The following is a 27,278-nucleotide window of genomic DNA, read 5'->3' as shown; positions in this document are numbered from 1 at the left end:
AGAAATATGAAAACTACTTACATTTTGAAACAAAAAAATTTCTCTAAAACTACTTACAATATGAAACGGAGGGAGTACTATATAAAGCAACCGGTCGGCACAAATTATCGAAAATTTGAAAATGCATAAACTCATAATAGCTTTTTAGCGGGGCCCTTAGGATACTATTGAAAATATTTTTTCAAATATATTTTCTTTACAAATATAATAAAATATAAAAAAATTCTTTCTAATACCTATTTCTAAATAATTAGATAAATTTGAATATAATATTAAATATAATTAATTAATCATACATTAATATATTATTAAATTTAAAGTGAAAATGAGAACATGACAATATTACATACTATATACACTCCAATAGTTCTAATAATTCACGAAAATATCATTTTTATCTTTAAAATCAATGATTTTTATTCAAACATCTCTAATTTCTTTTGTTATTTACAAAATTATCATTGTCATAAGTACACTGACCACCATTAACAACCAAAATCGATGCCTAAAGTCATTTGAAATTAATTTCTACATCTTCTTATATCATTCTTATATACAAATCATTTATCTTGCATATTCTCTCCACATTTCATCATAAAAATTCAAAAATTTGAATATCAAGATTACATTTTTATTACTAAGTTAGATGATTCTCAATCTAACGAATGGATATCTTGACTTTCATACCAAGCTTTTATACTATTGTCTCACTGGTTACATTGGTACAACTTCATCCATCTATAATGAAGCTACAAACCGTTCCTTGTACCAAACAGCAAATGTGAAACAAGTTCTCTCTTTGCTCTTGCTACTCCGTTTTGGTTTGTAAGTTAAACAACCAACAACTAACCTTTCTTTGATCTTCTAGCAACCAACAACTCGCCTTTCATTGGAGATCTTCTTCATGATCCTTCTAAGAGTACTCTATCAATTCATCCTCTATTTCAAACTCGCCATTCTCCAACAAGGCCATGACTTTTTGTTGGTACACTCACTAGTATAGAGACCTCTGCCTTGACACTTGAAACACTTCAAATCACGAATCCTGAATGTAGAAGCTTCAGTCTTTCCTTTATTTTTGCTGAATATGCTGATTGGCTTTACCTTTTCTTTTGGTGTATGAAAATATTTACTCTCTTCTGATAGCTTGGTTTATCTTATTTATGATAGCTAATCCTTCATGATCCATAGTTTGATCCAGAATTACTATTTCTTGTAAATTGTTGCCCAACTAAGATATGGTTTAGATTATTTGAAAATTTGCTGCCTGAGATGTTAGAGTTATAGAAATAACAAAATGGTATATTATGGAATTTTACAACCAAAACCAATATGCTCGCTGACATTTCGAGCTAGAAATCTATAGTACATATATCAATTTGAAAACTTCTGTCAGAATTATGAAACATCAAACATGTATGTGTATATTTACAAATTCTAAATATATTATATGTCTACCCATATATCTATACTAATAGTTTTACGTCCATTGTTTATTGGTTACTTCATTTTTTATCTAAAAGAATGTATAAATATCATTAACAATGCAATGAAAGTTTGATTACAAGAGATGTGGCAATCTCATTTTGCTCTAGAGCATAATCCGATCCTTATAACCCCAAAAAGGTAAAAAAAAAACTTTAAATACAACTTAATCGTCTAAGCCTAGAACACAGAGCAAGCCTTAGAAATACAATGAAGAACAAACAACAGCATTCTAATTTGCAAGTTTTGGGCGTTTTCTAATCCCAGGACAAATCGGCAGGACAAGGAAAAGGTTGATCCATATATAATATTAAATGTTTACTTAAATATGTATATCTTTACATGTTGTGGTTTATTTGAGTACTACGCATTGTTTTCCGGACTCACATGCATGTAATGACTTTTTTGACTAACAATGCATATAATGACTTTATATGAATTCCTTCATATATATTTCCTCCCTTCCATATTTTACTCCAATACACATATTAAAAAAAAATATTTTTTTATCAAAGTATCATTAAATCAAAAAAAATATTTATCTGGTTTAGTTTAGTTAAAATAAATGAAATTAGTTAAACTTATATATATATTTATTCTAATAAACTAATTTTTAATCACACAACCAATTTATTGTATCGAGTTTAAATCCAAATAAACTAAAACAACTGACACTTCTTGATTAATCATCTATATACAATGATAAGTGAATCTACCTATAATATAAAAATTTAAATATCCATTTTCTTAAATTTTAATCCAAATGGTCTACAAATATTCCACCTAAAGTGATGTGAATTAATTTTTTTATTTGAGATTATATTACTTTTTGGGATATTATTAATATTATACACTAAATTTAAGTTTATGGTAGCCAGATTTAGTTATATTTTTGAAGAATCTTTCCATAAATCAAAAATATTCTATCATTAAAAATTAAACATGTCATAATAAGATGAAAACAATGTCATATTTTTTACCAAACCATGTCTATTTTCTTTTAAATGAACATGATGATGATACATAAGCAATTTTAAAAAATCATTTCTGAAATAATGTTTTAGGGATATTTTCCCCATGTAATAAAATTATATCAGCTATCACTAATGCATAACCAAAAATTAAAACTCTGGTTCACCTATTATGAATACAACTTTGATATTTTAATATTTTGTAGTTTTTTCATGTTTTATGTATAGTTTTTTTTTGTAAATTTCATGGATTTTGAAATTTTTTTGAGTATATCTTTGATTATTTGAGAAAAAATTTGGGCTTTCATATATATATTTTAATTATTTCAAATAGTACCACTTGAACCAAGCCATATGTGAAAAATATAATTTTAGGTTTTCGAATATGTTTTGGTTATTTCAAATAATAACCACTTGAACCAAGCCATATGTAAAAATAGCAGGTACTAAACGATTCCAAATTTTGAATTTTGAATTTCGAATCTTGAACCAGCTTATAACCAATATGAATCGAACCAAAATAATAATAAATTTTATTTTAGACCCATCTTTTTTTATAAAACTTTTGTTGCCACCACATAATATCTCTCTTCCAATTAATGCATCAAAGTGAACTAGTGAAGTAACTGATTGTTCCGTATATCGATCGTTTTTTTTTTTTGCAATCTTGTTCGATCATTATCTTCCTGAATCCTTTACTACAAACATGTTGCATTGCCATAAGTATTTCTTGTAGTTCACTTTCAAGAGCATTCTTAACTTGCTTTCCAGTCCTGAAATGCTCCATAATAGTAACCATTATTGTCTCGATAAACCCATCCAGCATTGCTTGTTATCATTTGGTCATTCAAAGATTCATCGATATTGCACTTCATCCTTCCTTCTGGTGGTCTTCTCCATTGACTTTCTTGATGTTCTTGCCATTTGACTATTAGTATTATGAGTTGTTTTTACGCAGAATTATGAGTACATTCCAGCTTTTCCAAACTATCCATATTGGCAAATTTTGTAGGTGTGTGAATCATGTGAAGAAACTACATCGTAGGCATTCTTAAATTTTTTTCCTCCAAAGAAGTCTTAGAGCTTTGGATTATATAATTGGAGACTCCACAAGCTTTCCATATTGTTTTGACATATATAGGTGTATTCAAAGAACATGTGTTCCCCTGTCTCTGCATGGTTACAACAATGCCTACATTGATCATCCTGCATCATATGTCGTCTTTTGAGGTTACTCCCAATAGCCGAACCGTTTGATAACAGTCTCCATAAAAAGTGCTTCCGTTTTGGTGGAGCCTTCGAGTTCCAGATTTTGTGTTTGATGTTATTGTTTCCCGAGATTGGTGTAAATGAGCACTGAGCCAATAAGCCAGATTTTACCGAGTATCTTGTAATGTCAGCTGACTAGATCCATCTTTGCATATGACGAACTGAGTTTGATTTTTAGGATCTTGTCCACATCCTCATTAATAATCTATTCTCTTAGCTTTGTCTCATCCCACCTTCTATTTCCTTCTGTTGAGAAGAAACACTTTACGTTCTTTTTTTTTTTTTGCTTTGATCGTGCTCTTGGTGGACGTGGCTGATGATGGTCAGGGATTCATGTGTCTGTCCAAACATTTATTACAGAACCATCTCCTTGACATGATTTTAGACCCATCCTTAGATTTCTATCTAAAGCCGACCTGAATATCCAAAATAATTAAACCTGTAATAAATAATGAAACAAAACCGTGTCCGAAATATAAAATACCACCGCTCAAGAAATAGTATATCCTTTTCTTGTCGGTTCGCATTTCTGGCTTTAACTTAAGACAGTCAGTTTCCCTCTTCTTCTCAGATTCTGTCGTCTTTTCAATTCCAAACTCAAGCAATGCAGCAAGACTCGAATTCTAGACCCGCCAGTGGATATCCATACCCGTATGATCCACCTCAACAATCCAACGCCAACGGTTACCAAAACCATTACTACGCGCCGCATCATAATCCACGCGCCATCCTAATCCGCCGCCTCTTCATCGCCTCCATGGTCCTTCTCCTCATCTTAGGACTCATCCTCGTCCTCTACTTCGGCCTCGTCAGTCCCCAATTACCATACGCTTACGTCAACTCTCTCTCCCTCTCCAACTTCAACGTCTCCAACAATCATCTCACTGGAAACTGGGACCTCCAGGTCCGGTTCCAAAACCCTAACTCAAAGATGTCGCTTTACTACAACGCTGTCGTCTGCACTCTCTATTACAACAGAGATTCTCTGTCTGAAACTCGATTACAGCCGTTCGATCAAGGGAAGAAAGATGAGACTCCCATCAACGCTACGCTCTCTGTCTCCCGGACTTACGTTGACGCTCGGTTGGCTGATTCTATCGGGAAAGAGAGAGCGGCTGAAGGAAGCGTAGAGTTCGATTTGAGGATGACTTCTTCGGTTACTTTCCGGTATGGAGTGTATCGGCGGAGGAGGTACGTTACGGTTTACTGCTATGACGTGGCGGTTGGTGTTCCCGCGAATAGTAGCTCAGGGAAGATGGTTGGTTCCGCTAAGAGATGCAAATCTTTTTGAAAATGTACAAGTTAGTTTTTAAATTAAAAAAAAAATACTCTAGTGTAACCAATTTCTTTTGTTTCTTGCGATGATGAGTGTAATCAATGTCGAGAAAGAAGCAAAAAGAAAAGAAAATTTTGAGCTAATATGTTGTTGGAAATTGGAATTATCATTCTCCGAAAATTGCTTTTGGTGATTCTATTTTCTTATCTTACTGCCTTGCAATAAGGAGTAGATTATGTGGCATGATTGAAGATAATCAAACTTGAATGATTTTAGTATTATCAAGATTCGTTTACGCATTTTCACATGATGTGTTCTTCTGGATTTCAACTTTCTCCCTGCTATGATTAGGTATTTTAGAGGTTGTAGCATAAGCGAGCCGCTTTTGAGAATATATCAAAGATTAGTTACGCTTCCTTTTGTTGGAGAATACGAGAATTTATGGGTTCTACTGCGTGAGTAATGATTCTTAGTCACGTATATTTTAGACAAGAGTTGTGTCTATGTCAAAAGATTTTTATTATTAGAGGTGACTATCAGTCTATCAGATTACATTAGGGCTACAAGTACACATAACACATGATATATATCTCGCCTAGCTCTGAAACTCATGAATTTATGTCCAATTATGATTGTTTGCCTTGACGTTAGGTTAGAGAAGTTCAGTTTTTTTTTATAAAAAAAATTATATGGAGACAAATTTCATGACCAAGCGAACTCTATTATGGCAAAAAAAGTAAACTAAGCTGGACGGGCTTGGACAAGACATTTCTGGCCGCAACCCGCCACGGGCCAACCTGCACGGGCTGATGAACTGACTCAACCGCTGTGGATCCGTCCATATGGATGCGGGTCAACCCGTTTGACAAGTTCACTTATATCTTACAAGTCTCAGGGGCGGACCCAAGTGAGGAAAGGATGTGTAGCACATGCACCATGCTCACTAATATAAACCATTTGTGTGTTAATGTACAGAGATGAAAGTGTTTTGGTCTTTTGGTCAAAACATGCCCTTGTACCTAATTCGTGTTCGAGGCCACCATGTCTTTTTTGTTCTTTCTATTTTTGTTTAACCACTTGTAATCTTCTTTTTTTTTTTTAAGACTGGATGATTATGCTATTACAACTATGAGAAATATTACAGACGATTATACAACCGACAATTCTACCTGCCATATGAGGATTCACACCTAACAGCATCACTTGAGCCGCTCTATGGGATCCACGCTTGCTGGTACTCCTTGCGCCAAATGTTTTATAAGCATTTTCTCCTTTAGTTCACATAATTCTGTTTTCTCTGAGAATTGAAACCCAGACCTTTTGATTTAGAAGCATTAATGAATCATTAGTCAAACCACTGAACCAGGAGACTTCCACAAGTAATCACCTTTCATGCAAGATTTTTGTTCTTCTTTTGCTTATGCTACATTGCTACCTAAAATTATCTTTATTTTTATATTTGTTTATCTTTCTTTTATTTTTTTTGTCAATGTTCTTTCTTTTATTTAGTATTAGTGTCTTCCAAGATAAATAATTTATTTTCGCTCACATATATATATATATATATATATTGTATGCTAAAAATTATATTTATCAAACTTTTTAAAAACTGTTAGATTAAAAGTAAAATCTAAAATGAATAAATGTTTTATAATAGTATTGATTATTTGCAATGTATAATTAAATAATAATACTTAAAATGTTCATATACATAAATGACCCATGTTAAATTATTTCCTAAATCCGCCCTGACAAGTCTCGATGTGTTAAATTACATAAGTTTGAAGTTGTTGGTATTGGTGATTCGACTTCGAAATTCAAAATTGGTTCGAACACAAATTCGATTCTGGTTTTGAAGTCCGGGAAGCTGATGCAAGAAATCACTTGGTTTAGTGGATTTAATTACAGCAGGCCCAATATGAAGTATATTTTATAGGAATATATCAATATCACCTCCGGCAACAAAACGAACCCAACGACGAGGCCTGAAAGAAAATCACCATTGAAGCCCCAACTAACCAGATCAGAGCCCAACCGCCTCAAACCAGGCAAAGCCGCCCGTCGGAATTTAACGCTTCGTCGCAACTGCGCCACAGATTTGGCCGGAAAAGTGGTTGTGCGCCGCATATCGGATTCGACATCTAAGTTAGTCGGTTCTTTCACTTTCTCTATATTTTGTTTTTTTTTTTCTGAGCTTTTCATCTCCTAATACGGCGTCAGGGAATTGGATTTGAGTTACTTAGCAAATATTGCATATTATCTGGATAAATTTCCAGTCAATTTGATAAATGTATCTCTCTCTATCTGGATAAATTTCATTTTACCAGCTAACTTGATAAATGTATATATTTTCATATATTATCCGTTTTCGATTCCCTTTCATCATGTCTTGGTAGAGTTGAGAGAGAGAGGGAGAGAGATGTTTACTAATAATCAAAGACAAGAAGAACGTACTGGCAAAACTGGAACACCAAGGCTTCAATATCTACAGGTCTCTATATTTTCTGCATGAATGGGTTTAACTTCTACTTGTTCAAAAATTGGTTTGTACCATTATGCATCATGGAGATTGACCCGACAAAACAAAACAAAATACAACTTAGGTCTGCGAGATCCTTTTTCCGTGGGAAGAGTTGTTTTGGGAGCTGAGTTTTTCCTCTTTTTATTGCAGGAGCTTGTGAGTCAGTTTCAGAATGCAACTGATGAACGTATGACTACTTTAGTCTTAAGTATCTTCTCATGCTTTTGTTATAACATTCACAATGTATAAGACTGCCTTTGGTGCTTGCTTGTAACTTTTACATCTATTGACATCGTGTTGCAGTATGATTTTGAGTACTGTGTTTGGCTGCATATGGAATATGAGATCACTTTCAGATGCTTCTGCTAGGCTATAGTTTCTGGTTTTGTCTCTTACACAGTTAAGTCAAGCGTTGATATATTACTGTCTTCCACCTGCAGATACTAAGGAGAGAATTGTAGCAAATTTGGCCAACTTTTCCTATGATCCTTACAACTACACTATCTTACGTCAGGTAACCTCGAGTTTGCTCCTTTTTTTTAACCATAGATAACTCGAATTTGAACCCCCAATCTCGATGGTGTACTGGAGCAGCTAAATGTCTTGGAACTATTCATAGACTGTATAACAGAGCCAAATGAGAAGCTTGTCGAATTCGGGATAGGAGGAATATGCAACGCTTGTGCTGGTAAAAAAAAGAAAAAGAGCCTTTTATATGCGAATATACTCTGTTGATTTTGTTCTTGTCATAACGCATTCTTCAAACGCATGCTCTTTCTACAGAGCCAAAGAATGCTGCTACCATTGTTGAGGCTGATGGAATTCCTCTTATAATCAAATGTTTATCAAGCCCTGTCCGGAACACTGTGAGTACACAATGGTTATCGCCTCATTAAATGTCTTTAAAACAAAAGTAAAAGACTGTTTTGTTTCCTAATAGGTGAATTACGCGCTGGGGGCTTTGTATTACATTTGCGACTATAACAGAGCAACAAGGGAGATGATTCTGAGAGCGGAAGTACTGGATCTCATCGAGAGGTATGCAGCAGCTGAGACGGTCTGTGTAAGCTTTAGTAACCTGGCTAAGGCGTTTCTTGACAAGCATGCTCATGCAATCACATGAGAGAGATTCTGGAGCTTTTCTAAGTTTTGGTTTATATTGAATTGTATTAAGCTTGAAAATTCCAAAGTTCTATAGCAAAGGGCCAAAACGTAAACACTACGAATGGTGTTTCGAGGATTTTGAAAGTGGTTAGTTGTGTCTTTTGAAAATCTAGACGCGTAGTGAGGACGTTTTAAATGTTGAATTGGTGCGAGTTGGAGCGGGCTTTAGGATGGCCGTTCTGGTTAAGATTTAAGTTTTATTCGGATATTTATTCTGGAATCCAAGAAGTTAGAAAAAGAAAGCTCTCTCTCTCGTGCAAGTTGTTTGGGATGATCAACATGTTCACAGGTGGAGATTTGTGAAGATGAGAACACTTGTTGATCAAGCAAATGAATATCAAAAGCAACCAAGGTCTAACTCTAGTCAAGCTGAAGTTGGGTTGATTTACTTTTGGGACCACAAGGAAGAATCTTGTCACTTTGTTCTCTTGTGCATTAGATTTGAAGGTGTCTCTACTATAAAGAGGCTAAGAAAATGAGAAAGATTGAGCCACACAAATAGTTTAGAAGGGTGAGATAAACATGTAAGCATAAGTCTAGCTTTAGGTTTTCTCACTAGAACATAGTAACAGGGCCGGTTCGGGAGGGAGGGCAAACAGTGCATCTGTGTGGGATTCACTTTAAATTTATTTTTAAAATTTTATGTAATTTGCGTTTTAATCCTTAACTTTAATATAAACTATTTAATTATAATCACTAAACTTTATACAAATAAATAATACGTACACATTGAAAATATTAAACACAATATTTATAAATACAATTTATTAGAACACAAAATACAACTTATTCCATATGTATAGTAAAATGGTATATATTGATTATCTATATTAAAGTTTTTATATAGATCATCTTCAAATTAGTCCCATGTAGAACATCTGAACAAATGTATAAACTGGACATCAAAGGTATATAATATAATTAATTATATATTATTGTTGTACCAATAGATAACCAGCGCATGTTTTTAATATGACCCGACATAGGTTTAGTTTTATCAGCCGAAGTAATCCTACTATACAAAAGGAACTATTTTAGAGGTTTTCAAGGTGTGCCACATAGGCAGAAAAATTCCTGGCCAACCAATTTGCCATGTCATCTTGAACTAGGCTTCAATCAATAAAATAGAAAAAGATGTCACGTACTGGTCCAGCCCCTTAAGTATTACTGTCCAATTATCTAGAAAAGAGACAGATCATCTTCCCCGTAACCCTAAGCCAAACACAATCAGCCTCCCCTGTAACTCTAAGCTATGTCTCGATGCCGACATCGATTCACTTCCTCTCCCCCCATCGCCTCCCGCATAATGCCTCCATTCAAGATGGAACTTCAATCGTCTGCCATAAATCTTCTAATCAAGATGACTATTGACCCTCCACATCTCTCCTCCGACTCGATGATATCTATCTCTGTGTTCTCTTCTTCTCATACTTTTTATACACCGGAGGTGGTGGTGATGAATAGTAGTATGGAGAGTACGACTTTGGTGGTGGTGGTGGAGATGAGTAGTAATATGGTGGAGGGTAAGATTTTGGTGGTGGTGGAGATGAGTAATAGTAAGGTGGAGGTGGTGATTTCACCGGAGGAGGCGGTGAATGGTAGTAGTATGGAGGTGGAGGAGATTTGACTGGTGGTGGTGGAGAGTGATAATAGTATGGCGGCGGTGGAGATTTAACTGGGGGAGGAGGAGAGTGGTAGTAGTAAGGTGGAGGTGGAGACTTGACCGGAGGAGGAGGAGAGTGGTAGTAGTAAGGTGGAGGTGGAGACTTAACCGGAGGAGGAGGAGAGTGATAATAGTACGGTGGTGGAGGAGACTTCACCGGAGGGGGTGGAGATTGATAGTAGTACGGTGATGGAGGAGACTTCACGGGAGGAGGTGGAGAATGATAGTAATAAGGAGGAGGAGGAGATTTCACCGGAGGCGGAGGAGAGTGGTAATAATACGGTGGTGGTGGAGATTTCACCGGGGGAGGTGGAGAGTGGTAGTATTACGGTGGTAGAGGAGACTTAACAGGAGGAGGAGGAGATTTATACTCATACGGTGGTGGAGGGGACTTAACCGGAGGAGGAGGAGATTTGTATTCATAAGGAGGTGGAGGAGATGCAACCGGAGGTGGTGGAGGAGAGCTATAAATGTAAGGTTCAGTAGCGATTGCCGAGCCAACAAGTAACGCCAAAATGGCTGACCGTTTGTATGTTTTTGTCTGGTTGGTGAATCATTTACTACTAGATTAACTAGAATCTTATGTTCATATTTCTTTGTATGTTCTTAAGTTTGGGTTGGTGAATCAATTTACCGCTACATGCGTGGTTCAGGTCGGTTTTTCTCAGAAGAACTCTTGGACTGTATAAATATAGCATCTGAGCATGAAGCTGTTCAGTTAGCAGAAATAGTATAAGCTTCGATGTACATGGAGACGCAAAGCTGATCTTATTACATGGAACATGGTTAAAGATCTTATTTCAAACGCAGAGCAAACATAGAAGAAATATGTTATGGCTGAGAGAGAGTATAGACCCTGCTCTTCAGTTTGAAACAGAATTATGGTACATCTATTTTTTTCTTTCTCCAGTATTTGTGTTTAAATTTCCATCTTTTTCTTTCAGATTAGCTAAATTCTGCTTCTTTCTTTTAATTAGTAATGGGAGGCGAAATGGCCTTCAATCTTATGCGGTCATGAACCTATGAGATAAATTAGTTATCCCAAAAATTACAACCAAATGGGGAGCTCTCAATACAAACAATGAGGAAGTGGCTGATGAATTGAAAGTGCTTTTGAATTTTTTAATTGGAAGCCGATATCTATATATAGCTGGTGAAGCAAAAATATATAAAGAACTGAAAAGCCAAGAATACAATCTTTCTATTGTAAGCCTCCTAACCTGTATAGTCTAATGTGTATTAATTCCTATGTGTGTCTCTCTTTTTTTGCAGTTGTTCAAATTGAATTCTTTATGGGAACCAGATAGAGAAATCAATATTCAGATACAAACCAATGAGAAAATAGAATGCTTGAGAAGAATCAGATTGAAGATGAACATCAGCTTCGTTCTTGGTAGGAGCCACCAGATCCATTATTGGATTCTTCTTATTCCTCGTCAATTCACTACAAGATTGGTTCACACAAATTTCAAATTTGTATCTGTTTGATTTCTTAGGTAGAAGAGATATACTCTTTGGTGGTCTAATGGAAGGTCTGCATCAGCATGAAGCACATGGAGGTTGCAAAAATGATCACGATGCATAAGATTTTCTTTACATAGCAAAATCACTTGAAGCAGAGAGCAATGGAATAGTACTCTCAATTGAAAAAAGTTAAAGGAGATATAATACTATTATACAGAATTCGTCCTTATTTTAAAAGTTCCACGTTCGTGAACATATCACCATTCACTTTTCCACTACTTTAAGACACATGCGAAACCAATATTCGTAATAAATATATTTCCTAAATCTCAAACAAACCAAACTGTAGCCCTTTTTTAACACAAACTGTAGCTAAATACAAAAATAATACAATTGTTTTACTCGGCTGATTTTCTCGGCAATGAAAAACAAAACTCCTACGCAAAAAAAAAAATATAAACAAATGAAAGTAAATGGAACTATAAAAGCATAAAGGCCTACTATGCTGATCCATTTCACTTATGGTTAATAATATAAAAACATTGGTCCGTTGATTACATAAAGCTTGAAATATTCGTGAGATAAGAAATACTTTAAATTTTTATAGGAGCTTCCATACTTTAAAAACACCGGCAATTAAAAAGCCCTACCATTTCAAAAATAAACTGTGGGAAAAAACATGTCATAGTTAGAAATTACCTCTTATCTGGATAGTGATTCTTATGTTTCTCTAGCAATAATGAATAAAAAACCTGGTACAGAGGATAATGTAGTACTCATTAATCTCACACTTCAACGAGGAGGCAGGAGATTGTTGAATAAGAACCCGTCTCCATCCCGCATAGCTAACTGAGAACAAGGTATTTAAACATGCATGATTTTGATTCTCCTGAAATTGGACAACTTCACAACTGTGAGAAATATCGCAATGCGTACGCAGCTGGTGTTTAACGACGGCCATGGTTACATAACACCCAAGTGACGGCATCAGCACGCCAAAGGAGACAGCCGCAAAGGTAGAGCCAAAAGAAAGCGTTTTGTAATGCCATTGTCTACTGTATTCAGCAAGTCAATCCAGCTGTTGTTATAACATAACATGTGCATGTGTAGATACTTCTGGCAAGTTAGCGCAACAATTAAGCAACTTCCACGCTTTCAAGAAGGCGAGTTGGTCTTTGACAAACACTCCGTAACCTTCTGTCAAAACGCCTAATCTTCTACACTCAGTCACATGCATTGTATTTTTTAAAACGCTACTGCAGGCCAAAATACAGCTTGCCAAATAGCAGATATGGGTTCTAAATGAAGCTACACTAAAAACATATGAAACTATTATGTATTCGTAAACATCTTTTCAATAGTAAGATAAACATAATCTATAAAAAGAATAACCAAATATGCAGAGAGAATATAAAAATTATTTTTAATTTAAAATATGCAAAAGCATCTTGAAATACTCATTAAAATTGATGAGATAAATATATGTGTAATTTTTTTTGTTAATAACCCGCCCGTAGGGCGGGCCAAACCCTAGTTTAAGTAAATAGGTTCCATTTCTAAGTAGCATGTTATACTATCTAAGCATTTATAAAAAAGTCCAAAAATAAATAAGCGACAATTTCTAATAGTAGATAAAAATAGAATCTTAAATTAATAGATTCGATTTAAAATGTTCAGCAGGAAAACATCTGGTTTCATTATTACAAGAACATAACCAAAAGTACATGGATATGATCAAAGAACTGCTGTGTATGTCATAATTTCCTTATTAGCATTTTACCTAACAAAATAAAACTCCACAAAAGCACAAACAAAGAGAAGCCAAAGATCATACAAATCGTGTCTTGAGCTTTCTCCCTCCTCTCTTTCTTCTCTCTCATATGTGTCTTCATCGCCATGTATTCCTCATACCTTCCTTTACCTCTTCCTCCGCCACCACCATCTTTACAACATCTCTTCCCTTCCAACATCCCTTGTAAAATTACCAAACTATCCCTCCCTTTTAAACATTTCCCCTCAATGTCCTCTAGTTGCAACCGCACGTCCCTCACGTGCACTTCTCCTCCCACTTCCTCGTCCACCTCCTTCCACGTCTCCGCCGATCCACACGACACAACCACCGCAACCTCCGCCGCATTTTTCTTCCCAGCCGCCTCCGCCACAACCGTTGAAAACCTTATCTCTAAATCTCCGGTTAACCAGTTCCGCTTCGCCGACACAGCCTTTCTGCTAGATATATTCGCCGCACGTTTCTTGACCGGGTCGATCACTATCCAGTTAAGCTCCATGCTCTCTTCCATGTTTCTCACCCACGCTTCGTAATCCCCACCCGGATATAGTATCTGGGTCTGAACCGATTCTTTCTCGTCAAGTAAATCAACTCGAAACGGAGCCGACAAGAACCATCCTGCTTTACCGTTCTCTGTTTCCATCTCTTGAACCTTGGAGTAGATTAACTCTCCTCTATAATAAAGGTCAACGGCTGAGATTAGTCCCGTGGTCGGTGTATCTTGTTTCTCCGACTCCCACGTGTATTCAGTGGACGAGTACGAGTCAGCGAAGAAGGAACGGTAACCAGAAGGGAAGGAGGAGATAGCTTGAACCACACGTGAATCGTTGATGCAAGGCCACGTGGCAGTGGAGATTTCCCGCCAGAGTTTCTGCTCATAGCAGAGAGTTTGGAGATAAGAGGAAGTTGACGCGGTGGAGGCTAGCGTCGGACCGTCCAGACGGGTCAAGATTTGGGTTTGGATGATGTCAGGATGAAGTGTTGAGATTGAATCACCGATGCTGCATTCGACGGATGCCATTTAGGAAGTGAGGGAGAAATAAATAAATTTTCGGGTCTTGTGAAAAAAAAAACTATAATTAAGAAGATGTTAATGAAATTAGACAGAGAGATATATATAATGAATGAATCAGAGATATAAAGAGAATGATGAAGGAAGGCGATGGTTCAGTCAGTCAACCGTGGCTGTTTTTAGACTATTCTATTTCAAGGTGCATTATTCTCCTTATTTTTTATAATTTCTATAGATATAAATTTATACACAAACATGTGTGAACACACATGCCCCATTTTCTTTCCAGAAAGGACTTTCTTTTATCAACTCTCGTTTCAACATTTATAGCTTTTTTTTCGTGGTGCACAAGATAAGGTTGTAATCGTTTTCTTTTTATGCATTATCTGTCATACGAAATATACAAACTCTTTTGTCAAAATAAATATTTATGGATTGCCGTCAGGACTCAGGAGTAGAAGAAGGTGTAACCATCAGGATTTAGATTATAGTTTGATATTTGAAAAAAAAAATCAAATATTTAAATGTATGATGTTTGGATCTGAATTTGATTGACAGATTTGGGATTCACCTTTTTTTATTATAAATCATAATTCATTGAATATTTTATTTACTTTTGGAGTGTATTTTCATTCCATATTTTAGATTATGATAATAATTAATTTTTGGTTGATTTTGATTACCAGTTTTTGCTCCTATATATGTAACTCATTATTTATAATTAATGTATTGTGATAGCTTAAATTTTTATTATCTATATTTTTAAAAAATTATTATTTAGTCTAATATTTTTACTCGTTCTCTAATTTAATATTGTGTTAAATCAATTCCAAAGAGAGAAAAGACTTATCTTAGTAGAGAGGTCACGTAATCTCTGCAACGAATTTCATATTCCACGTTACTTTAATATTTAGATTGACTTTTCAAGCTTTTTGGTTTTGGTATATATGAGAAAGTTTCCCATATTTTAAACAACACATTTTTGATATGCTTCTCATGGTCGGTTAAAGGGGTTTTAAGTTAACCAACGTCAATTAATAAAATACGAAATAACTTTGATCTGCAATGTACTTCATCCGTTTCATTAAAAAAAGTTATTTTGGCATTTTATACACAGATTTAAAAAATGATTAAAATATATTTAGATTCTTACTAGTTATATTATTTAGTTAATAGTATATGAGATATATAAAATTAATTATAAGATCATGTAGTTTTTAATTTATATCAAGTTGAAAATAAGTATAAATTGCATTGAAATTTTAAAATAATTTTTGTAACAAATTTTTTTAAAATTTTTTTGTTTTTTTGTGAAATAAAGAGAGTAGTAATTAGAATGTAGATACGTAGCGTAAGTTTGCTCTGAAATAGTGATTAGTGCGTGAATTGTTAAGAAGGTTAAGTGTGATTTTCGTTATAGACTTTGGAACTTTGTGGGTATGATATATTATATATTATATATTATATATTATATTAATATATATATAAGTATATTTTAGTGATTAAGTGATAATCCACACGTCTTTGTTGCTTATAGGTTCAACTCTTGTTGCGATTAATATTACTAGTGTACACGCGCTCTTTACCACACTGCTAATATATCTCGTATTTATATAATTTTCAATTGCAAATTTTTTTTACAAAATATTGAGAAGAAATGCAAAATTGGACTTCAATTGCAAAGTGAACAAAGAAATATATATATTAAAAAGGAATAAAATGAAAATAAAAGGAGCCAAAGAAAAAACATCAAAACGCAGCCTTATCCCAATGTCACCAGTCATGTGCTTTTTCAATCAAACCTAAAGACTACCAACTCTTCAATGTTCATCTCCTTCTATTCCATAAACGACATATTATCCTTCTGTTATGTTTTCTTTTGTTTCGTCTAACACAGTCTACTTTTTCTTCGTTGGCTCATGAAAATAAAGATAACCAAAGAATGGTTGAAAGGATGTGGACTGCGTATAAATATTACGATTGGGACAAGGTAGGCGGGCCTTATTGTAGTTATAGTTGATGTTGGACTACACAACGAACCAGACTTAAAATATTAAGGTTAGACGGGATTGCACGTTTGTGGATTTGGAAACGATATGGTCTACGTACGCCATGTATATTTTATTTCAAAACATAACCATTCACCTATACTGAAAAAGTAATGACTCAGAAAAACAACTTGTAACGACAGGTTACTAGACCAAATCTGATTTAATTTTATTATTATGATTAACCTAAGCCCGAGCCACCGTCTCAACACGGTCGACCACTAATCTGAACCTCATGAGCCGTTAGTTATTGTTGATGGGCATGTATCGTTGAAGGGGAGAGAACCATCTATTAGAAACAAAATCTCTCATATAATAAACTGGAAATATATTAATTAATGCTATATAATATAGATAAATTAATCCAGTTATCATCAATCGATTTTTAGATTAGAAGCTCATCTAATCTAACATAGTATTAGAACCTCTTAAAGAAAAAGTAATCGTTCCAGTTTAAACTATGTCTTCGTATTGGGTAACAAGTAATGCCGCAAAACATTAAATAGTCAAATAAACAGGAGATATTCTTATTATGTTTTCCAAAACTTCACAGTTGTTTAAATATGAACAACTAAATTTTGGCTAGAAAGATTGGGTAAATCAAAGCGTTTGGCGAGCTTTGTTATACAAAAAAATTAGCCCTCAAGTCAGAAGAATGAGATAGTAGTTTGATAATTGTACTCTACTAGACTAGATAACTTGTCGATTTCAACATTTGCGAGTGTGGAAGAGAATAAATGCAACAAACGTCTGAACATAATTTTTCAGATCCTGAAAATCAGTGTGGGCTATTTACAAGGAATGCATTACTTGAATTTGGACGTTCGGTTATGTTACGTTATGTGGCTACACATCGCCATGTATCGTATCAATACAGAAGGTAAGGACAAGACCACGACCCATTTTACCTAAATCCTGAAGATGGTACACATCTTCTAGAATGATGAGGTGGATTTTATCTAGAAGCAGATATATAAGTACCATGTGAAAATCAGTGCACACGCTTTCAGCAGCTTCACAAAGAGTGTGTGCCATTGAGGCTTCCCTATATAAGTAGCGTTAGAGAGAGGCTAGTCCTCATGACAAACAAGGTTAGTAATCATGACTCACCTTGTTCCCGTTTGACACTGAACATTTTGCGAGAGAGAGAGTCCTGGAATAGAATTGATAGTACAAAGAAACTAGCTAGCTCAAAAGTCAACTCAGTTTCTGCATTTATCAATATTCAGAAATTCTTCAAAGGTGACGAATGAATAATTACGTTACATGTGGTGCTTTAGTTGTGTAATTTCAAGAAGATGCCAAAACATGAAGAAACTTGTGAAAAGAAGAAAGAGTAAATTTGTCCAGAGAAAAAGAGAAGAACGAGTAAATATGAGGTAAAGAAGAAGCACAATCATCCACAAAAATTAAAGACTATCAGGTAAATGTAGGTTAGCCTGGACCTGGAGTAACTTCACATGATCATAGACTCTTGATAAGTCAGAGGCTTTCTCGTCTTTTTTTTTCTTCTGCTGCCAAAACAGTAAAACGTTGCCTAACTTTCTGAAGTAACCACGTGTTGGCTGTTCGGAACCTCTTCAACTGAGTCAAAACAAAAGTTGAGAAGACATTTAGCAATTCAATGAACAGGTACATGATTGTGTCTCAAAAATTTCACCTAACAATTAGCTCGTAAGAGAAAAGAGAAGTATCAGCTATCACCCACCTGCATGCTTCGGCTTGCTGTCTGGTCGATTCTGTTTGACCGCTTTCGTTGTGTCGAGGATCACAACCCTCCCGTCTACCAACTGAGATCGAAATAACAAAGATTTTCATGAAGATTACGCAACATAACCAGTTCAAAGACTTGATGTTTCAGTGTAGTCGGATTATTCCAAGCAAATAGTTCCCATTATCTCTGACATATCTTGTTCTAATGCTCCCCCCGGGGATTCACAAATATTCATCATATACATTTTCAACCTAACATGAGAAAGCTATATGTTCGAAAGAAAGCTGTGTGAGCTGACGAACAACGGTGGAGAAGAGATCTGATACCTGTCCGTTTAGTTCTAATAAAGCTTTTGCGGCTTCTTCTTTAGAAGAGAATGTGACATAAGCAAACCCTTTTGGCCTACACCTGACTTCGTCCATTAACACATCCACTGAAGCAACCAAAAAAAAGTTGAAGAAGACCAAAGAGATATGTAAATGCAGGTGTGTCAAGAAACGCAAATGCTGTAGAGGTCTAAGAGACGGACCTCCAAGGACTCGACCATATTGAGAAAATGCTTGCGTTAATGTTTCTTCTGTGCTTGAGAAAGATATCCCTGCCACAAACAAAGCATTCAATTTTAGTGACACAACATAAGAAGAAGCTCATTAGATCTGCCCCTAAGCCAAAAGACGATGCTTTTTTTACATCTAAAGTTTGAAACTTGAAGACCATACGGGGGAAGTTAACACAACATAAAACAGAACCAAATCACAATAGTGGCCAGACCATATCTTCCACGAGATGCAAGTTTCGAGAAATTGAAAACAAACCCTTCAATTATAGGGGAAAGAAATCACTAAGACAATTTTAAAAACATCCAAAGTTTGAAACTTGAAGATTGGTAAGAAAATTAGTGGCAAATTCGGACAGACCCTTGTCTTATCTTTATCAAAACACTGTCGTAATCAAAGCAGACATGCAGTTTACAAAACAAAATCAAATCAAGAAATGAGAAATGAGAAATTAGATTGGTGGGAAGATGGATCAGATGAAACGAGAGAGACATAATGGAACCTTTGACGAAAAGCGTAGAGGAGGAGGAGGAGGAGGAGGAGAAGGCTCTGGAGAAGAGGAGAGAAGGGGTGTGAGAGCGATAGAGCAAATGATTCAGCATTTTCTGCCTGTTGCCGCCGGCGACTCCCAACTCTCAAATCCTTTCGCTTTCTCTTCTTCAGGCTTCGGCCCACCGATTCTTCCCTGCATTGTTTTTAGTTTTTACCCCTTTTTTACGAATAATTAGATAATTTTGCTTGCATCTTTTTGTATTTATTTTGTTTATCCTACAATATATTTAAAGAGAATCAGTGATTTTGTTTATATAGGTGAAATTTTAGAAAATTCTCTTGTCTTGATTAGAAAATAATTTTTATTTTTATTTAATCAAAAATAAATAAAAAATCTAAAAGTTTTTTAATAGTTGTTGAGACATGCGACAAAAAGAACACATCAACAAAATCTTTTCAAGGACCAAAAAGCTCCTACTATACAAATCTTTTTCCACCTCTCACAACACTGATCAACCATAGTAAAAACCAATGGAATGTGAAAAAATTATCTGATCTGAGAGTGAGAGCACATGAGGATCATCATCTCATTCAGAAGATTTATCTTCCTAAAGCTTATATATGATGTTTTTCACTTAATAATATTTCAACCTAAAATTACGATATAAAATTTTCAATAGTACATATTCGAAGTAACAATGAATTTAGTCAAGTTTGTATTTAGTAATTTATCAAGTTTGTATTTAGTCTACATTTAGAGTCATTTTTATTCATATAAGAGATTGTTGGATCAATTATTTTAGTTAAATAAGCTTAAAAAATAATTGTGACAGTGTGACATGAAACGCCGTACGGGTCATGAGTTAAAAGTCTTTGGCTTTAATGAATAAATAATAAAAACCTATCATATTATAAAAAGCAATTTGAGTCATATATGTGTGTGTTCACATGTTAAGCTGATCAAAAACTTTAAGGTGACAGGCTCGGCTCGCCCCTCACACACACGCTGCCGAGCCCTTTACGCACACGCTGCCGCCGCCGTCCGGCTCGGTGTGGACGTGGGCGTGGATCTTGGTGAAGGGCCATAGGAATAAGTTCTTTTTGGGGAAATTAGTTTCAATTTTTAGCTCATGTTCGAACCAAAATAGCATGATGTTTGTGTTTAAAAGACACATAGTTTGTCTAAAAACGACATGAAGTATATTTGTTCGCCAAAGATCATAACGAGTCAATAGATGGGATAATTTGTGGAGAAAGTTTCTCAATATTCCACTCCCGATATTTATTCCACTCCCGATATTTCTGAGAGATTTTCGCTAACGTGCTGCAATAGTTTCGAAAATCAGCTCCTCTTCTCCTTTTTAAATAACTCGTCTCCTCCTCATTCACTACTCACATTTTGCACAAGAAAACTAGCAAATCTCTCAGCATAAATTTTAGAAAGTGTTTCGTAGAATCTTAGTTTGCAGAGACCTTAACAAGTGATGTATGAATCGTATTACATGATTGTATCATATTTAGAGTTAGGAAAAGAAAAGTATCTCGACTCCATATCTATTTATGAAAACGTTTTTAATATCAGTTTTCATTTAACATGATTTATATTATCATTTATTATTGACCTTCATTACATAGCCCATCTCTGATCGACTAGGAGCGCCTTGCGTCATTTAAAACATAGTAATTGGTGAACCATCAATTATCTATTCCGTACAAGTGGAATTTTTTTTGTAAAATATGTGTATGATTCTTTATCTTTATTCGCTAGGCTACACAAGTTTTTAAACCAGAACCTAAGTGCGGTTTTGACAACTCTGGCAAGCTTCTAACTCTGTGAATTTAAACATGGTGAAGATGTTTCAACCTGACGACTGCCTGGCCAAAAGTGCCTCTAAATAGGACGTCAAAAACGCGGAGTACGAGATTAATGATTATCATTCTTTTTGTGAGTTGATTGATTTACAACACAGTTCACAATACAAACCCGAGTTACACAACTTAACAAAAACCAAATCATATATCTTACTCTTTTCAAATTCACACAAATGAATATCAGAGCACACAGGAATTTAATAGGCACAAATACAAATTTTCACGTCGATCTCTTGAGAGCAAACGCAGAGAGAATGACGAGGACCATGAGAAGAGCTGCTGCAATGAAGGAAGCCACCACGGCGCCGCTGGTTCCTTGGCAAAAGTCACCGAACTGCTGGCAAACGGGAAGCCAGTTCGAGCTTGAATTCCCATTGTGCGCCAAATAAACTATGGCTGCAGAAGCAGATGCCGCTATCATAGTGAGGCCCATCATCGCCTGGACCACAGAAATCAATATACGTATTAAATACGGATGTGCCATATGTACTCAACATATACATATTCAAACCTTTGAATATATACGACCATATTCTAGACTATGCATTAACGAGTGTAATATAAGCCTTTAGAAAGCAGGGTTTCTGGAGGTTTTGATTGAAACATTGATTATATTCAGTGTTGGTTTTACGTTTACATTTTATAAAAACCTGTTTTTTCTAAACGGTAGACACTAAACTGAAACGAAATGAGGAACTCTCTTTGTGGTGGGCGTTTGCGTTTATTTTTTCTCTTGATTTTACAAAAGAAATAACAAGTGAACGTTTCTTAAATTTGGCTGTTGAAATTCTCAGCAATCTAACACATAAAAAATGTTACCGTGTCACATAAGACGAGGAAGAGCCTAGGTGGCACTGCGAGAGGCCGGAGGATACAGACAATGGAAAAAGGCAATGATAGGGTTAGGTAGCCGCCCACGATTGAGTTTACTACAACAAAAGATCTGCAAAACAGAACAAATAAATTAAGCTTCAAACAATTTCGATCGATAGTTATTTGTATTATTGGCATGATATTTAATAAGAGTGAACATTTTGAGAGCAACTTACGAAAGCGTTGGTAGATCGGTGTAGTCAGCACTGAACTGCAAAAACTGAGTAAAGAAAGGGAGAGTCTCTTCCGTGGTTGCCATCTTTGCTGCAGCGGCCATGGCCGTGATGGCTGCAATGAGTCTAAGAACAAAATCGACGATAGCCACGCCTCTTTTCCACCCAGGCATGCTCACCTTTTCTTGCTTATGTTTTTCCATAATTCGACTGTAGTTCATGGGAGGAGCAAACACATGAGCTTTGCCTTTTCCTTTGTCTAGCTTTGGCTTTTGGACAATGGGTTCTTCTTCTTCTCTTCTGCTCCCTGCCTTTTCGATATCCATAGGAAATAACTGAGACTCAGAAGAAGACTAAAAATTAGGGTTGACCTTGCAAGTTGAATTTGGAAAATATTCAAAGGAGAAACTAGATATTCTGAGGATAATGAATCCTAAGTCTTGCATGTAGGATATATATGCATGCATGTCAGTTTAGTTGTTGAAGTGATGGAATAGGTTTGGGTGTGTATATTTTTTTTAATGTTTCAAGCAAAACTTATTCATAATCTTAATTTCACGATCTTTGTTTAGTAAAAAAAATATATAGGAGACGGCTTGCTCCATTGACATATAAAGCCAGATTGAATATTATTAGTTAATATGTGTCAACAACCATGTACCTTCTTTAACCTATACAATACACATATATACATAATTTTAAATTATACTTTTTGACCAGTACTGACTCTGAAAGCTGAATGTATACTTTTTATAGGATTAGGTTACGTTGAATTAATTGAAATTTGCTTTTAGGTTGCAATTATTAGGTGATGCAGAATATTAATTAATTCGTCTACGCAATTCTCTCAACTTTCATAGCATGCATGCTAGCTACATGAAAATTTTAACATTTCAAAAATAATAATATGAAAATTGTAACGCGACGACTATACTAATGCAAAACCAAAACCACTAAAATACATGTTTTCTCCATTTTTTCTAAATATATCAAATATATATTGATACTAACACATCCAATCCAATGTATTTTGCTATTTTTGTCCGCAAAATAAAAGAACTCTAAATATAAATAAATATTTTTTTTAATAATAACTGTTTATTAAAAATAAAATAGGTATGATTAGAAATAGATTCTACTCTATATTCAATAATTAGGGGTATCCGGAGCTACGCGCCGAATTTTTATACAATAATATATGTTATAGTAATTTTGAACGATAGGTTTCAGGTTAGGTTAGATAACCTCTTGCGATTGAATATCGATGGAGAAGATTTGACGAGAAACCAATCCAGCCCAAAAATGTTTGTTTTAAAGAATTGAACTAAAACCTATCAAAACTTAATAAAATAAATAAATTATGCCACATGGCATGATCAGTGCCGGTCCTATAAAATATAAGACCAGAAGCAATTCTAAAAAATTGGCCGCTTTACTGGGGAATCGAACACAGGTTGGGGTAAGGGAGTTTGTAAACTTGAGATTTTACCACTAGACCTAGTGAAACTTTTGAAAATATGTGGCCGAAAATTAATTTATTATAAAGCGGCCGGAAGCCACGGCTTCCTTGGCTTGACCCAAGGGCCGCCTCTGGGCATGATTCTCCCTATAGACATAGCCAAGTCTACTTTATATATTAAGAAGTGAAGAGTAGAAGGTGGGATTACTGGGCCGTCTTGATTGATTGCTGATATATGGTGTTTTTCACATCATTGTATAGGTGTTTTTGTATTGATTCGAGTCCATAATCCGAGTCAGTCTAGTCCTTTTTGATCTTTTACAGGTCTGGAGTTGGTAGAAGAATGAAGAGAGCATGCTTGAAGAGAAGCTGTCCTTTTGGAACATTTTGCGGAGAACACTCAAGACGAACAGTCCCGAGACTGTTCTCTAGCAGAACAAGCATACGGAGTGATCCCGAGGTTGTTCCCGACAAATAAGGAAGCTTCTATTTTCGGGAATTAAGGCCTTGTTGCCCTAATTTCTTTTCTACCTATTGGCGCCTCCATATAAAGACGCCATCTATCCTATTTTATTTCTTACGCTAGTTTTTTACAAGAGAACTATTAGCTTTTGCGATCTGCAACTTGTAAGGGAGAAGAATCCATTCTCTCATAGAGAAGACCTTCTGAACCCTTGTTTACTACTCTTATTATTATGCAGTTTCATTCAGGATCTATGTCTTTGATTTCTTGCATCATGATTGAGTAGTGATCTAGCTCGCCTAGGGTTTTTAGGGTGTTGAAATATGAGCTAAACATAGATAAGCTATTCTTGATTATTCTTCATCCATACTATTCATAAAGCTTTCATTAATCTGATCACTTGATGTTAGATCCTAAGTTTATCGCCTAGCTAACCGCTTAGGAGATAGCTTGACATGTATTGAATGAGCTTAGTATCCCTAATCAGCGAAAGTAGATATTAGGGTAGTAAGTGAACTGATCGGACCTGTCCTCTAAGGCTTGCAGTCGTTTCTCATCTCAACGACAGTTAGATGATGGGACCGACCAGCAAAGAGATCACCACCACGACAGTGGGGTGTTCCAGCTGAGTGATCCGAGTTCTAGAAAGCACTGCACCGCGCTTGAATAATTGTTTGGCTCTCGCTCAACACCCAATGAAATACCCTAGGCTAGCTTCTTGTTAAATTGAATCAACCTCTAGTTTACTTGTTTTCTGCGCCACCAATTGAATTGAAAACCATTTTCTTCTTAGCTTGATATTGAGATTTATAAGAGTAAAGTGTAGACTGGTCCTCTGGATTGAATCTAAAGTACTATAATCACAACTGTTAACTTGGCAGTAGCAAAGATTCATATTTAGTGTATCAAGTTTTGGCGCCGTTGCGACGGGGACCAGATTTTTTTACCTCTACTTTTCGGTTTCATTTTAAGTCTAAGATATCTAACTCGCCTCTGTTTCTTTGTCACAGCTAATGATCCAGGTGCATGACCAGTAGACATACTCGGAGCAACGCCCAAGGACCATTGCATCAGCTTACCAACGAAGAACTAGCGAGATTAGAACGTCAGAACCGTCAACTGCCTAGACCTACAAGCACCAACATGGGTGATCATCAGGATGATCTTACTGCTGCGTTTGCACTCATGCAACAACAGATGCAGCAGATGCAGCAAACTATCCAAGCGAACGCTGCAAACCAACGGAATGCACCGGAGGAAGTTGATCAGATTGGCCAAAGGAATCTCTTGCGTAATCTACCTGCTACGCGATCCGCCATCAACCCTCCACCTTGCACTAGACAAGACTTTGAGATCAAGCCCGCCTTGATAGGTCTGGTGCAGAGGAAGATCTTCAACGGACTTCCTGCAGAAATACCGATGGACCACATTGAAAATTTGAGAAGATGTGTGGGTTCACTAAGGCGAATGGAGTACCACCAGATTACATCAAGTGTACTTTGTTCCCTTTCTCTCTCGATGGGAAGGCTGCTCGCTGGCTAGATTCCCTACCAACTGGATCGCTCACCACATGGGAACAAGTCAGATCCGCTTTCTTGAGCCACTTCTACACGAAATCAAAGACGGCAGCTCTGAGACAGAAGATCGCCACCTTTAAACAGCTGGTAGATGAGCCGTTCTGCGACGCATGGGAGCGATTCAACGTCTATCGCAGAGAGTGCCCACATCATGGTTTTGAAGAAGATTATCTACTCGGAGTTTTCTACGATGGAGTAGGTTGGGAGTACAGGAATGCTTTAAACTCAGCCAGTAATGGAGATTTCATGACCCAATCCACTCAAGGCGCTTTCGCGCTAATTGAGAACATGGCCTCAAGCTCAGCTGACAGCAACCGAGAGACAGACCGCACCCAAAAGGTGAACAGCATCGACAATAGCAAAATAGATGAGCTCTCTGCCAAGGTCGATCAGCTGATTAAGAGTAATCAGAACCATGTCTTCATCATGGAAGAGTCTCCTCAGGATAAAGGAACCATAGACGCTACATCAGAAGCGGACCAGGCGACTGAGGACCACCATGAGGTTAGCTATGTCAATGGGCAAGGATGGCAGTTTAAAAACTATCACCCGAACCCTAACGTGAGGAACAACCCCCACCTGTTCAACAACCCTAAACCCGATGGTAACACAGAAAATGCTCAAGGCAACCAGGTTCAGAACAGTGGCTACCAACGGGGGTATGGAAATCAAGGAAGAACCTTTGTCCTCAGCCCAGCTCAGAATACTCAGTTCCACAACCAGAAACAACCGACTAACCAGCAGCCTGCACAGCCTGCTCAAACTGCTCCACAAGACGAGATGAAGAGTCTTGCCAATATGATGAGCCAGCTGCTCCAAGGACAACAGATTCAGGGAAAAGCACTGAATCAGGTCACAAACGACATCAATACCCGAATGAATCACATGTTCAATGACCTGAGTGCCAAATATGATAATGTCTCGAGCCATATGAGGCAGATGGATATTCAGATTGCTCAGACTGCTGAGAGTGTGAAGAGACAGCAAGGCACTCTTCCTGGAAAAACAGATAAAAATCCCAAGGAGTGTAATGCAGTCGCGCTTAGGAGTGGGAAGCAGTTAACTGATCTGGCACCCAAGAGATTCACAACAGCTGAAAAGGGGAAGCAGAAAGAATCAGAACAGCCACCTGTAACCGCACCAGCAGACGAGGAAGAAGCAGAGCTTCCTGTTAAACATACTCCGACCACTACAGAGCAGCCTACTGTGGTTGTTCGGCCAATGGCAGAACCTGTTCCCACCCGTGACTATGTGCCAAAGGTTCCGTACCCTGTTCCTGCTAAGGCCACACGCAAGGACAAGGAGGAGATGAAATGTAGGAAGATGCTGGAAGACTTAACAGTCAGACTCCCTCTCATGAGTGCAATCCAGATGATGCCATCCATGAGTAGCTTTGTGAAAGGACTAATTTCTGGAAAGATAACCGATGACAGTGA

At 36.4% G+C, this 27,278-nt stretch overlaps 5 protein-coding genes, 1 non-coding gene and 1 pseudogene across 7 annotated transcripts; 2 read left to right on the top strand and 5 right to left on the bottom strand.

The window, feature by feature from the left end:
• The first annotated feature begins 28 nt into the window (after positions 1–28).
• Positions 29–6,360, top strand: LOC103858327 (NDR1/HIN1-like protein 10). Its single transcript, XM_033288037.1, has one exon. It carries the CDS (start codon positions 4,330–4,332, stop codon positions 5,014–5,016), a length of 687 nt encoding a protein of 228 aa, XP_033143928.1. The 5' UTR covers positions 29–4,329; the 3' UTR covers positions 5,017–6,360.
• Positions 6,361–6,943: 583 nt separating this feature from the next.
• LOC103858326 (armadillo repeat-containing protein 7) lies at positions 6,944–8,894 on the top strand. Of its 2 annotated transcripts, none has more exons than XM_009135656.3 (7): positions 6,944–7,150; positions 7,398–7,492; positions 7,673–7,709; positions 7,963–8,036; positions 8,117–8,210; positions 8,306–8,388; positions 8,463–8,894. In XM_009135656.3, the coding sequence occupies exons 2-7, from the start codon at positions 7,421–7,423 to the stop codon at positions 8,643–8,645; spliced, it is 543 nt and encodes a 180-aa protein (XP_009133904.1). In that variant the 5' UTR covers positions 6,944–7,150; positions 7,398–7,420; the 3' UTR covers positions 8,646–8,894. The 2 variants fall into 2 exon arrangements, with proteins under 2 accessions (XP_009133904.1, XP_009133903.1); XM_009135655.3 differs by having other exon boundaries at positions 6,946–7,146.
• Positions 8,895–9,881: 987 nt separating this feature from the next.
• On the bottom strand, positions 9,882–13,050 carry LOC103860078 (annotated as a pseudogene).
• A 393-nt stretch (positions 13,051–13,443) lies between these two features.
• LOC103858325 (F-box protein At2g27310) lies at positions 13,444–17,611 on the bottom strand. Its single transcript, XM_009135654.3, has one exon. It carries the CDS (start codon positions 14,621–14,623, stop codon positions 13,568–13,570), a length of 1,056 nt encoding a protein of 351 aa, XP_009133902.1. The 5' UTR covers positions 14,624–17,611; the 3' UTR covers positions 13,444–13,567.
• A 265-nt stretch (positions 17,612–17,876) lies between these two features.
• On the bottom strand, positions 17,877–19,684 carry LOC103858323 (small RNA-binding protein 11, chloroplastic). Its single transcript, XM_009135653.3, has 5 exons — positions 19,436–19,684; positions 18,906–18,974; positions 18,703–18,809; positions 18,371–18,452; positions 17,877–18,246 (listed from the first exon to the last, which is right to left on the bottom strand). Exons 1-5 carry the CDS (start codon positions 19,533–19,535, stop codon positions 18,200–18,202), a joined length of 405 nt encoding a protein of 134 aa, XP_009133901.1. The 5' UTR covers positions 19,536–19,684; the 3' UTR covers positions 17,877–18,199.
• Positions 17,960–25,698, bottom strand: LOC103858322 (casparian strip membrane protein 3). The gene is made up of 6 exons (XM_033288038.1): positions 22,347–25,698; positions 22,117–22,240; positions 19,436–21,736; positions 18,703–18,974; positions 18,371–18,452; positions 17,960–18,246 (listed from the first exon to the last, which is right to left on the bottom strand). The coding sequence occupies exons 1-3, from the start codon at positions 22,667–22,669 to the stop codon at positions 21,518–21,520; spliced, it is 666 nt and encodes a 221-aa protein (XP_033143929.1). The 5' UTR covers positions 22,670–25,698; the 3' UTR covers positions 17,960–18,246; positions 18,371–18,452; positions 18,703–18,974; positions 19,436–21,517.
• A 195-nt stretch (positions 25,699–25,893) lies between these two features.
• LOC117133148 lies at positions 25,894–26,000 on the bottom strand. The gene has a single exon (XR_004456989.1). It is a non-coding gene; the product is annotated as a small nucleolar RNA R71 (small nucleolar RNA).
• Between the last annotated feature and the right edge of the window lie 1,278 nt (positions 26,001–27,278).

The sequence above is a fragment of the Brassica rapa genome, chromosome A03 (genome assembly GCF_000309985.2).
Source record: "Brassica rapa cultivar Chiifu-401-42 chromosome A03, CAAS_Brap_v3.01, whole genome shotgun sequence".
In the NCBI taxonomy this organism is placed as follows: domain Eukaryota; kingdom Viridiplantae; phylum Streptophyta; class Magnoliopsida; order Brassicales; family Brassicaceae; genus Brassica; species Brassica rapa.
The sequence above is the reverse complement of the archived record's forward strand: the minus strand, read 5'-3'. Positions and strand labels throughout refer to the sequence as shown.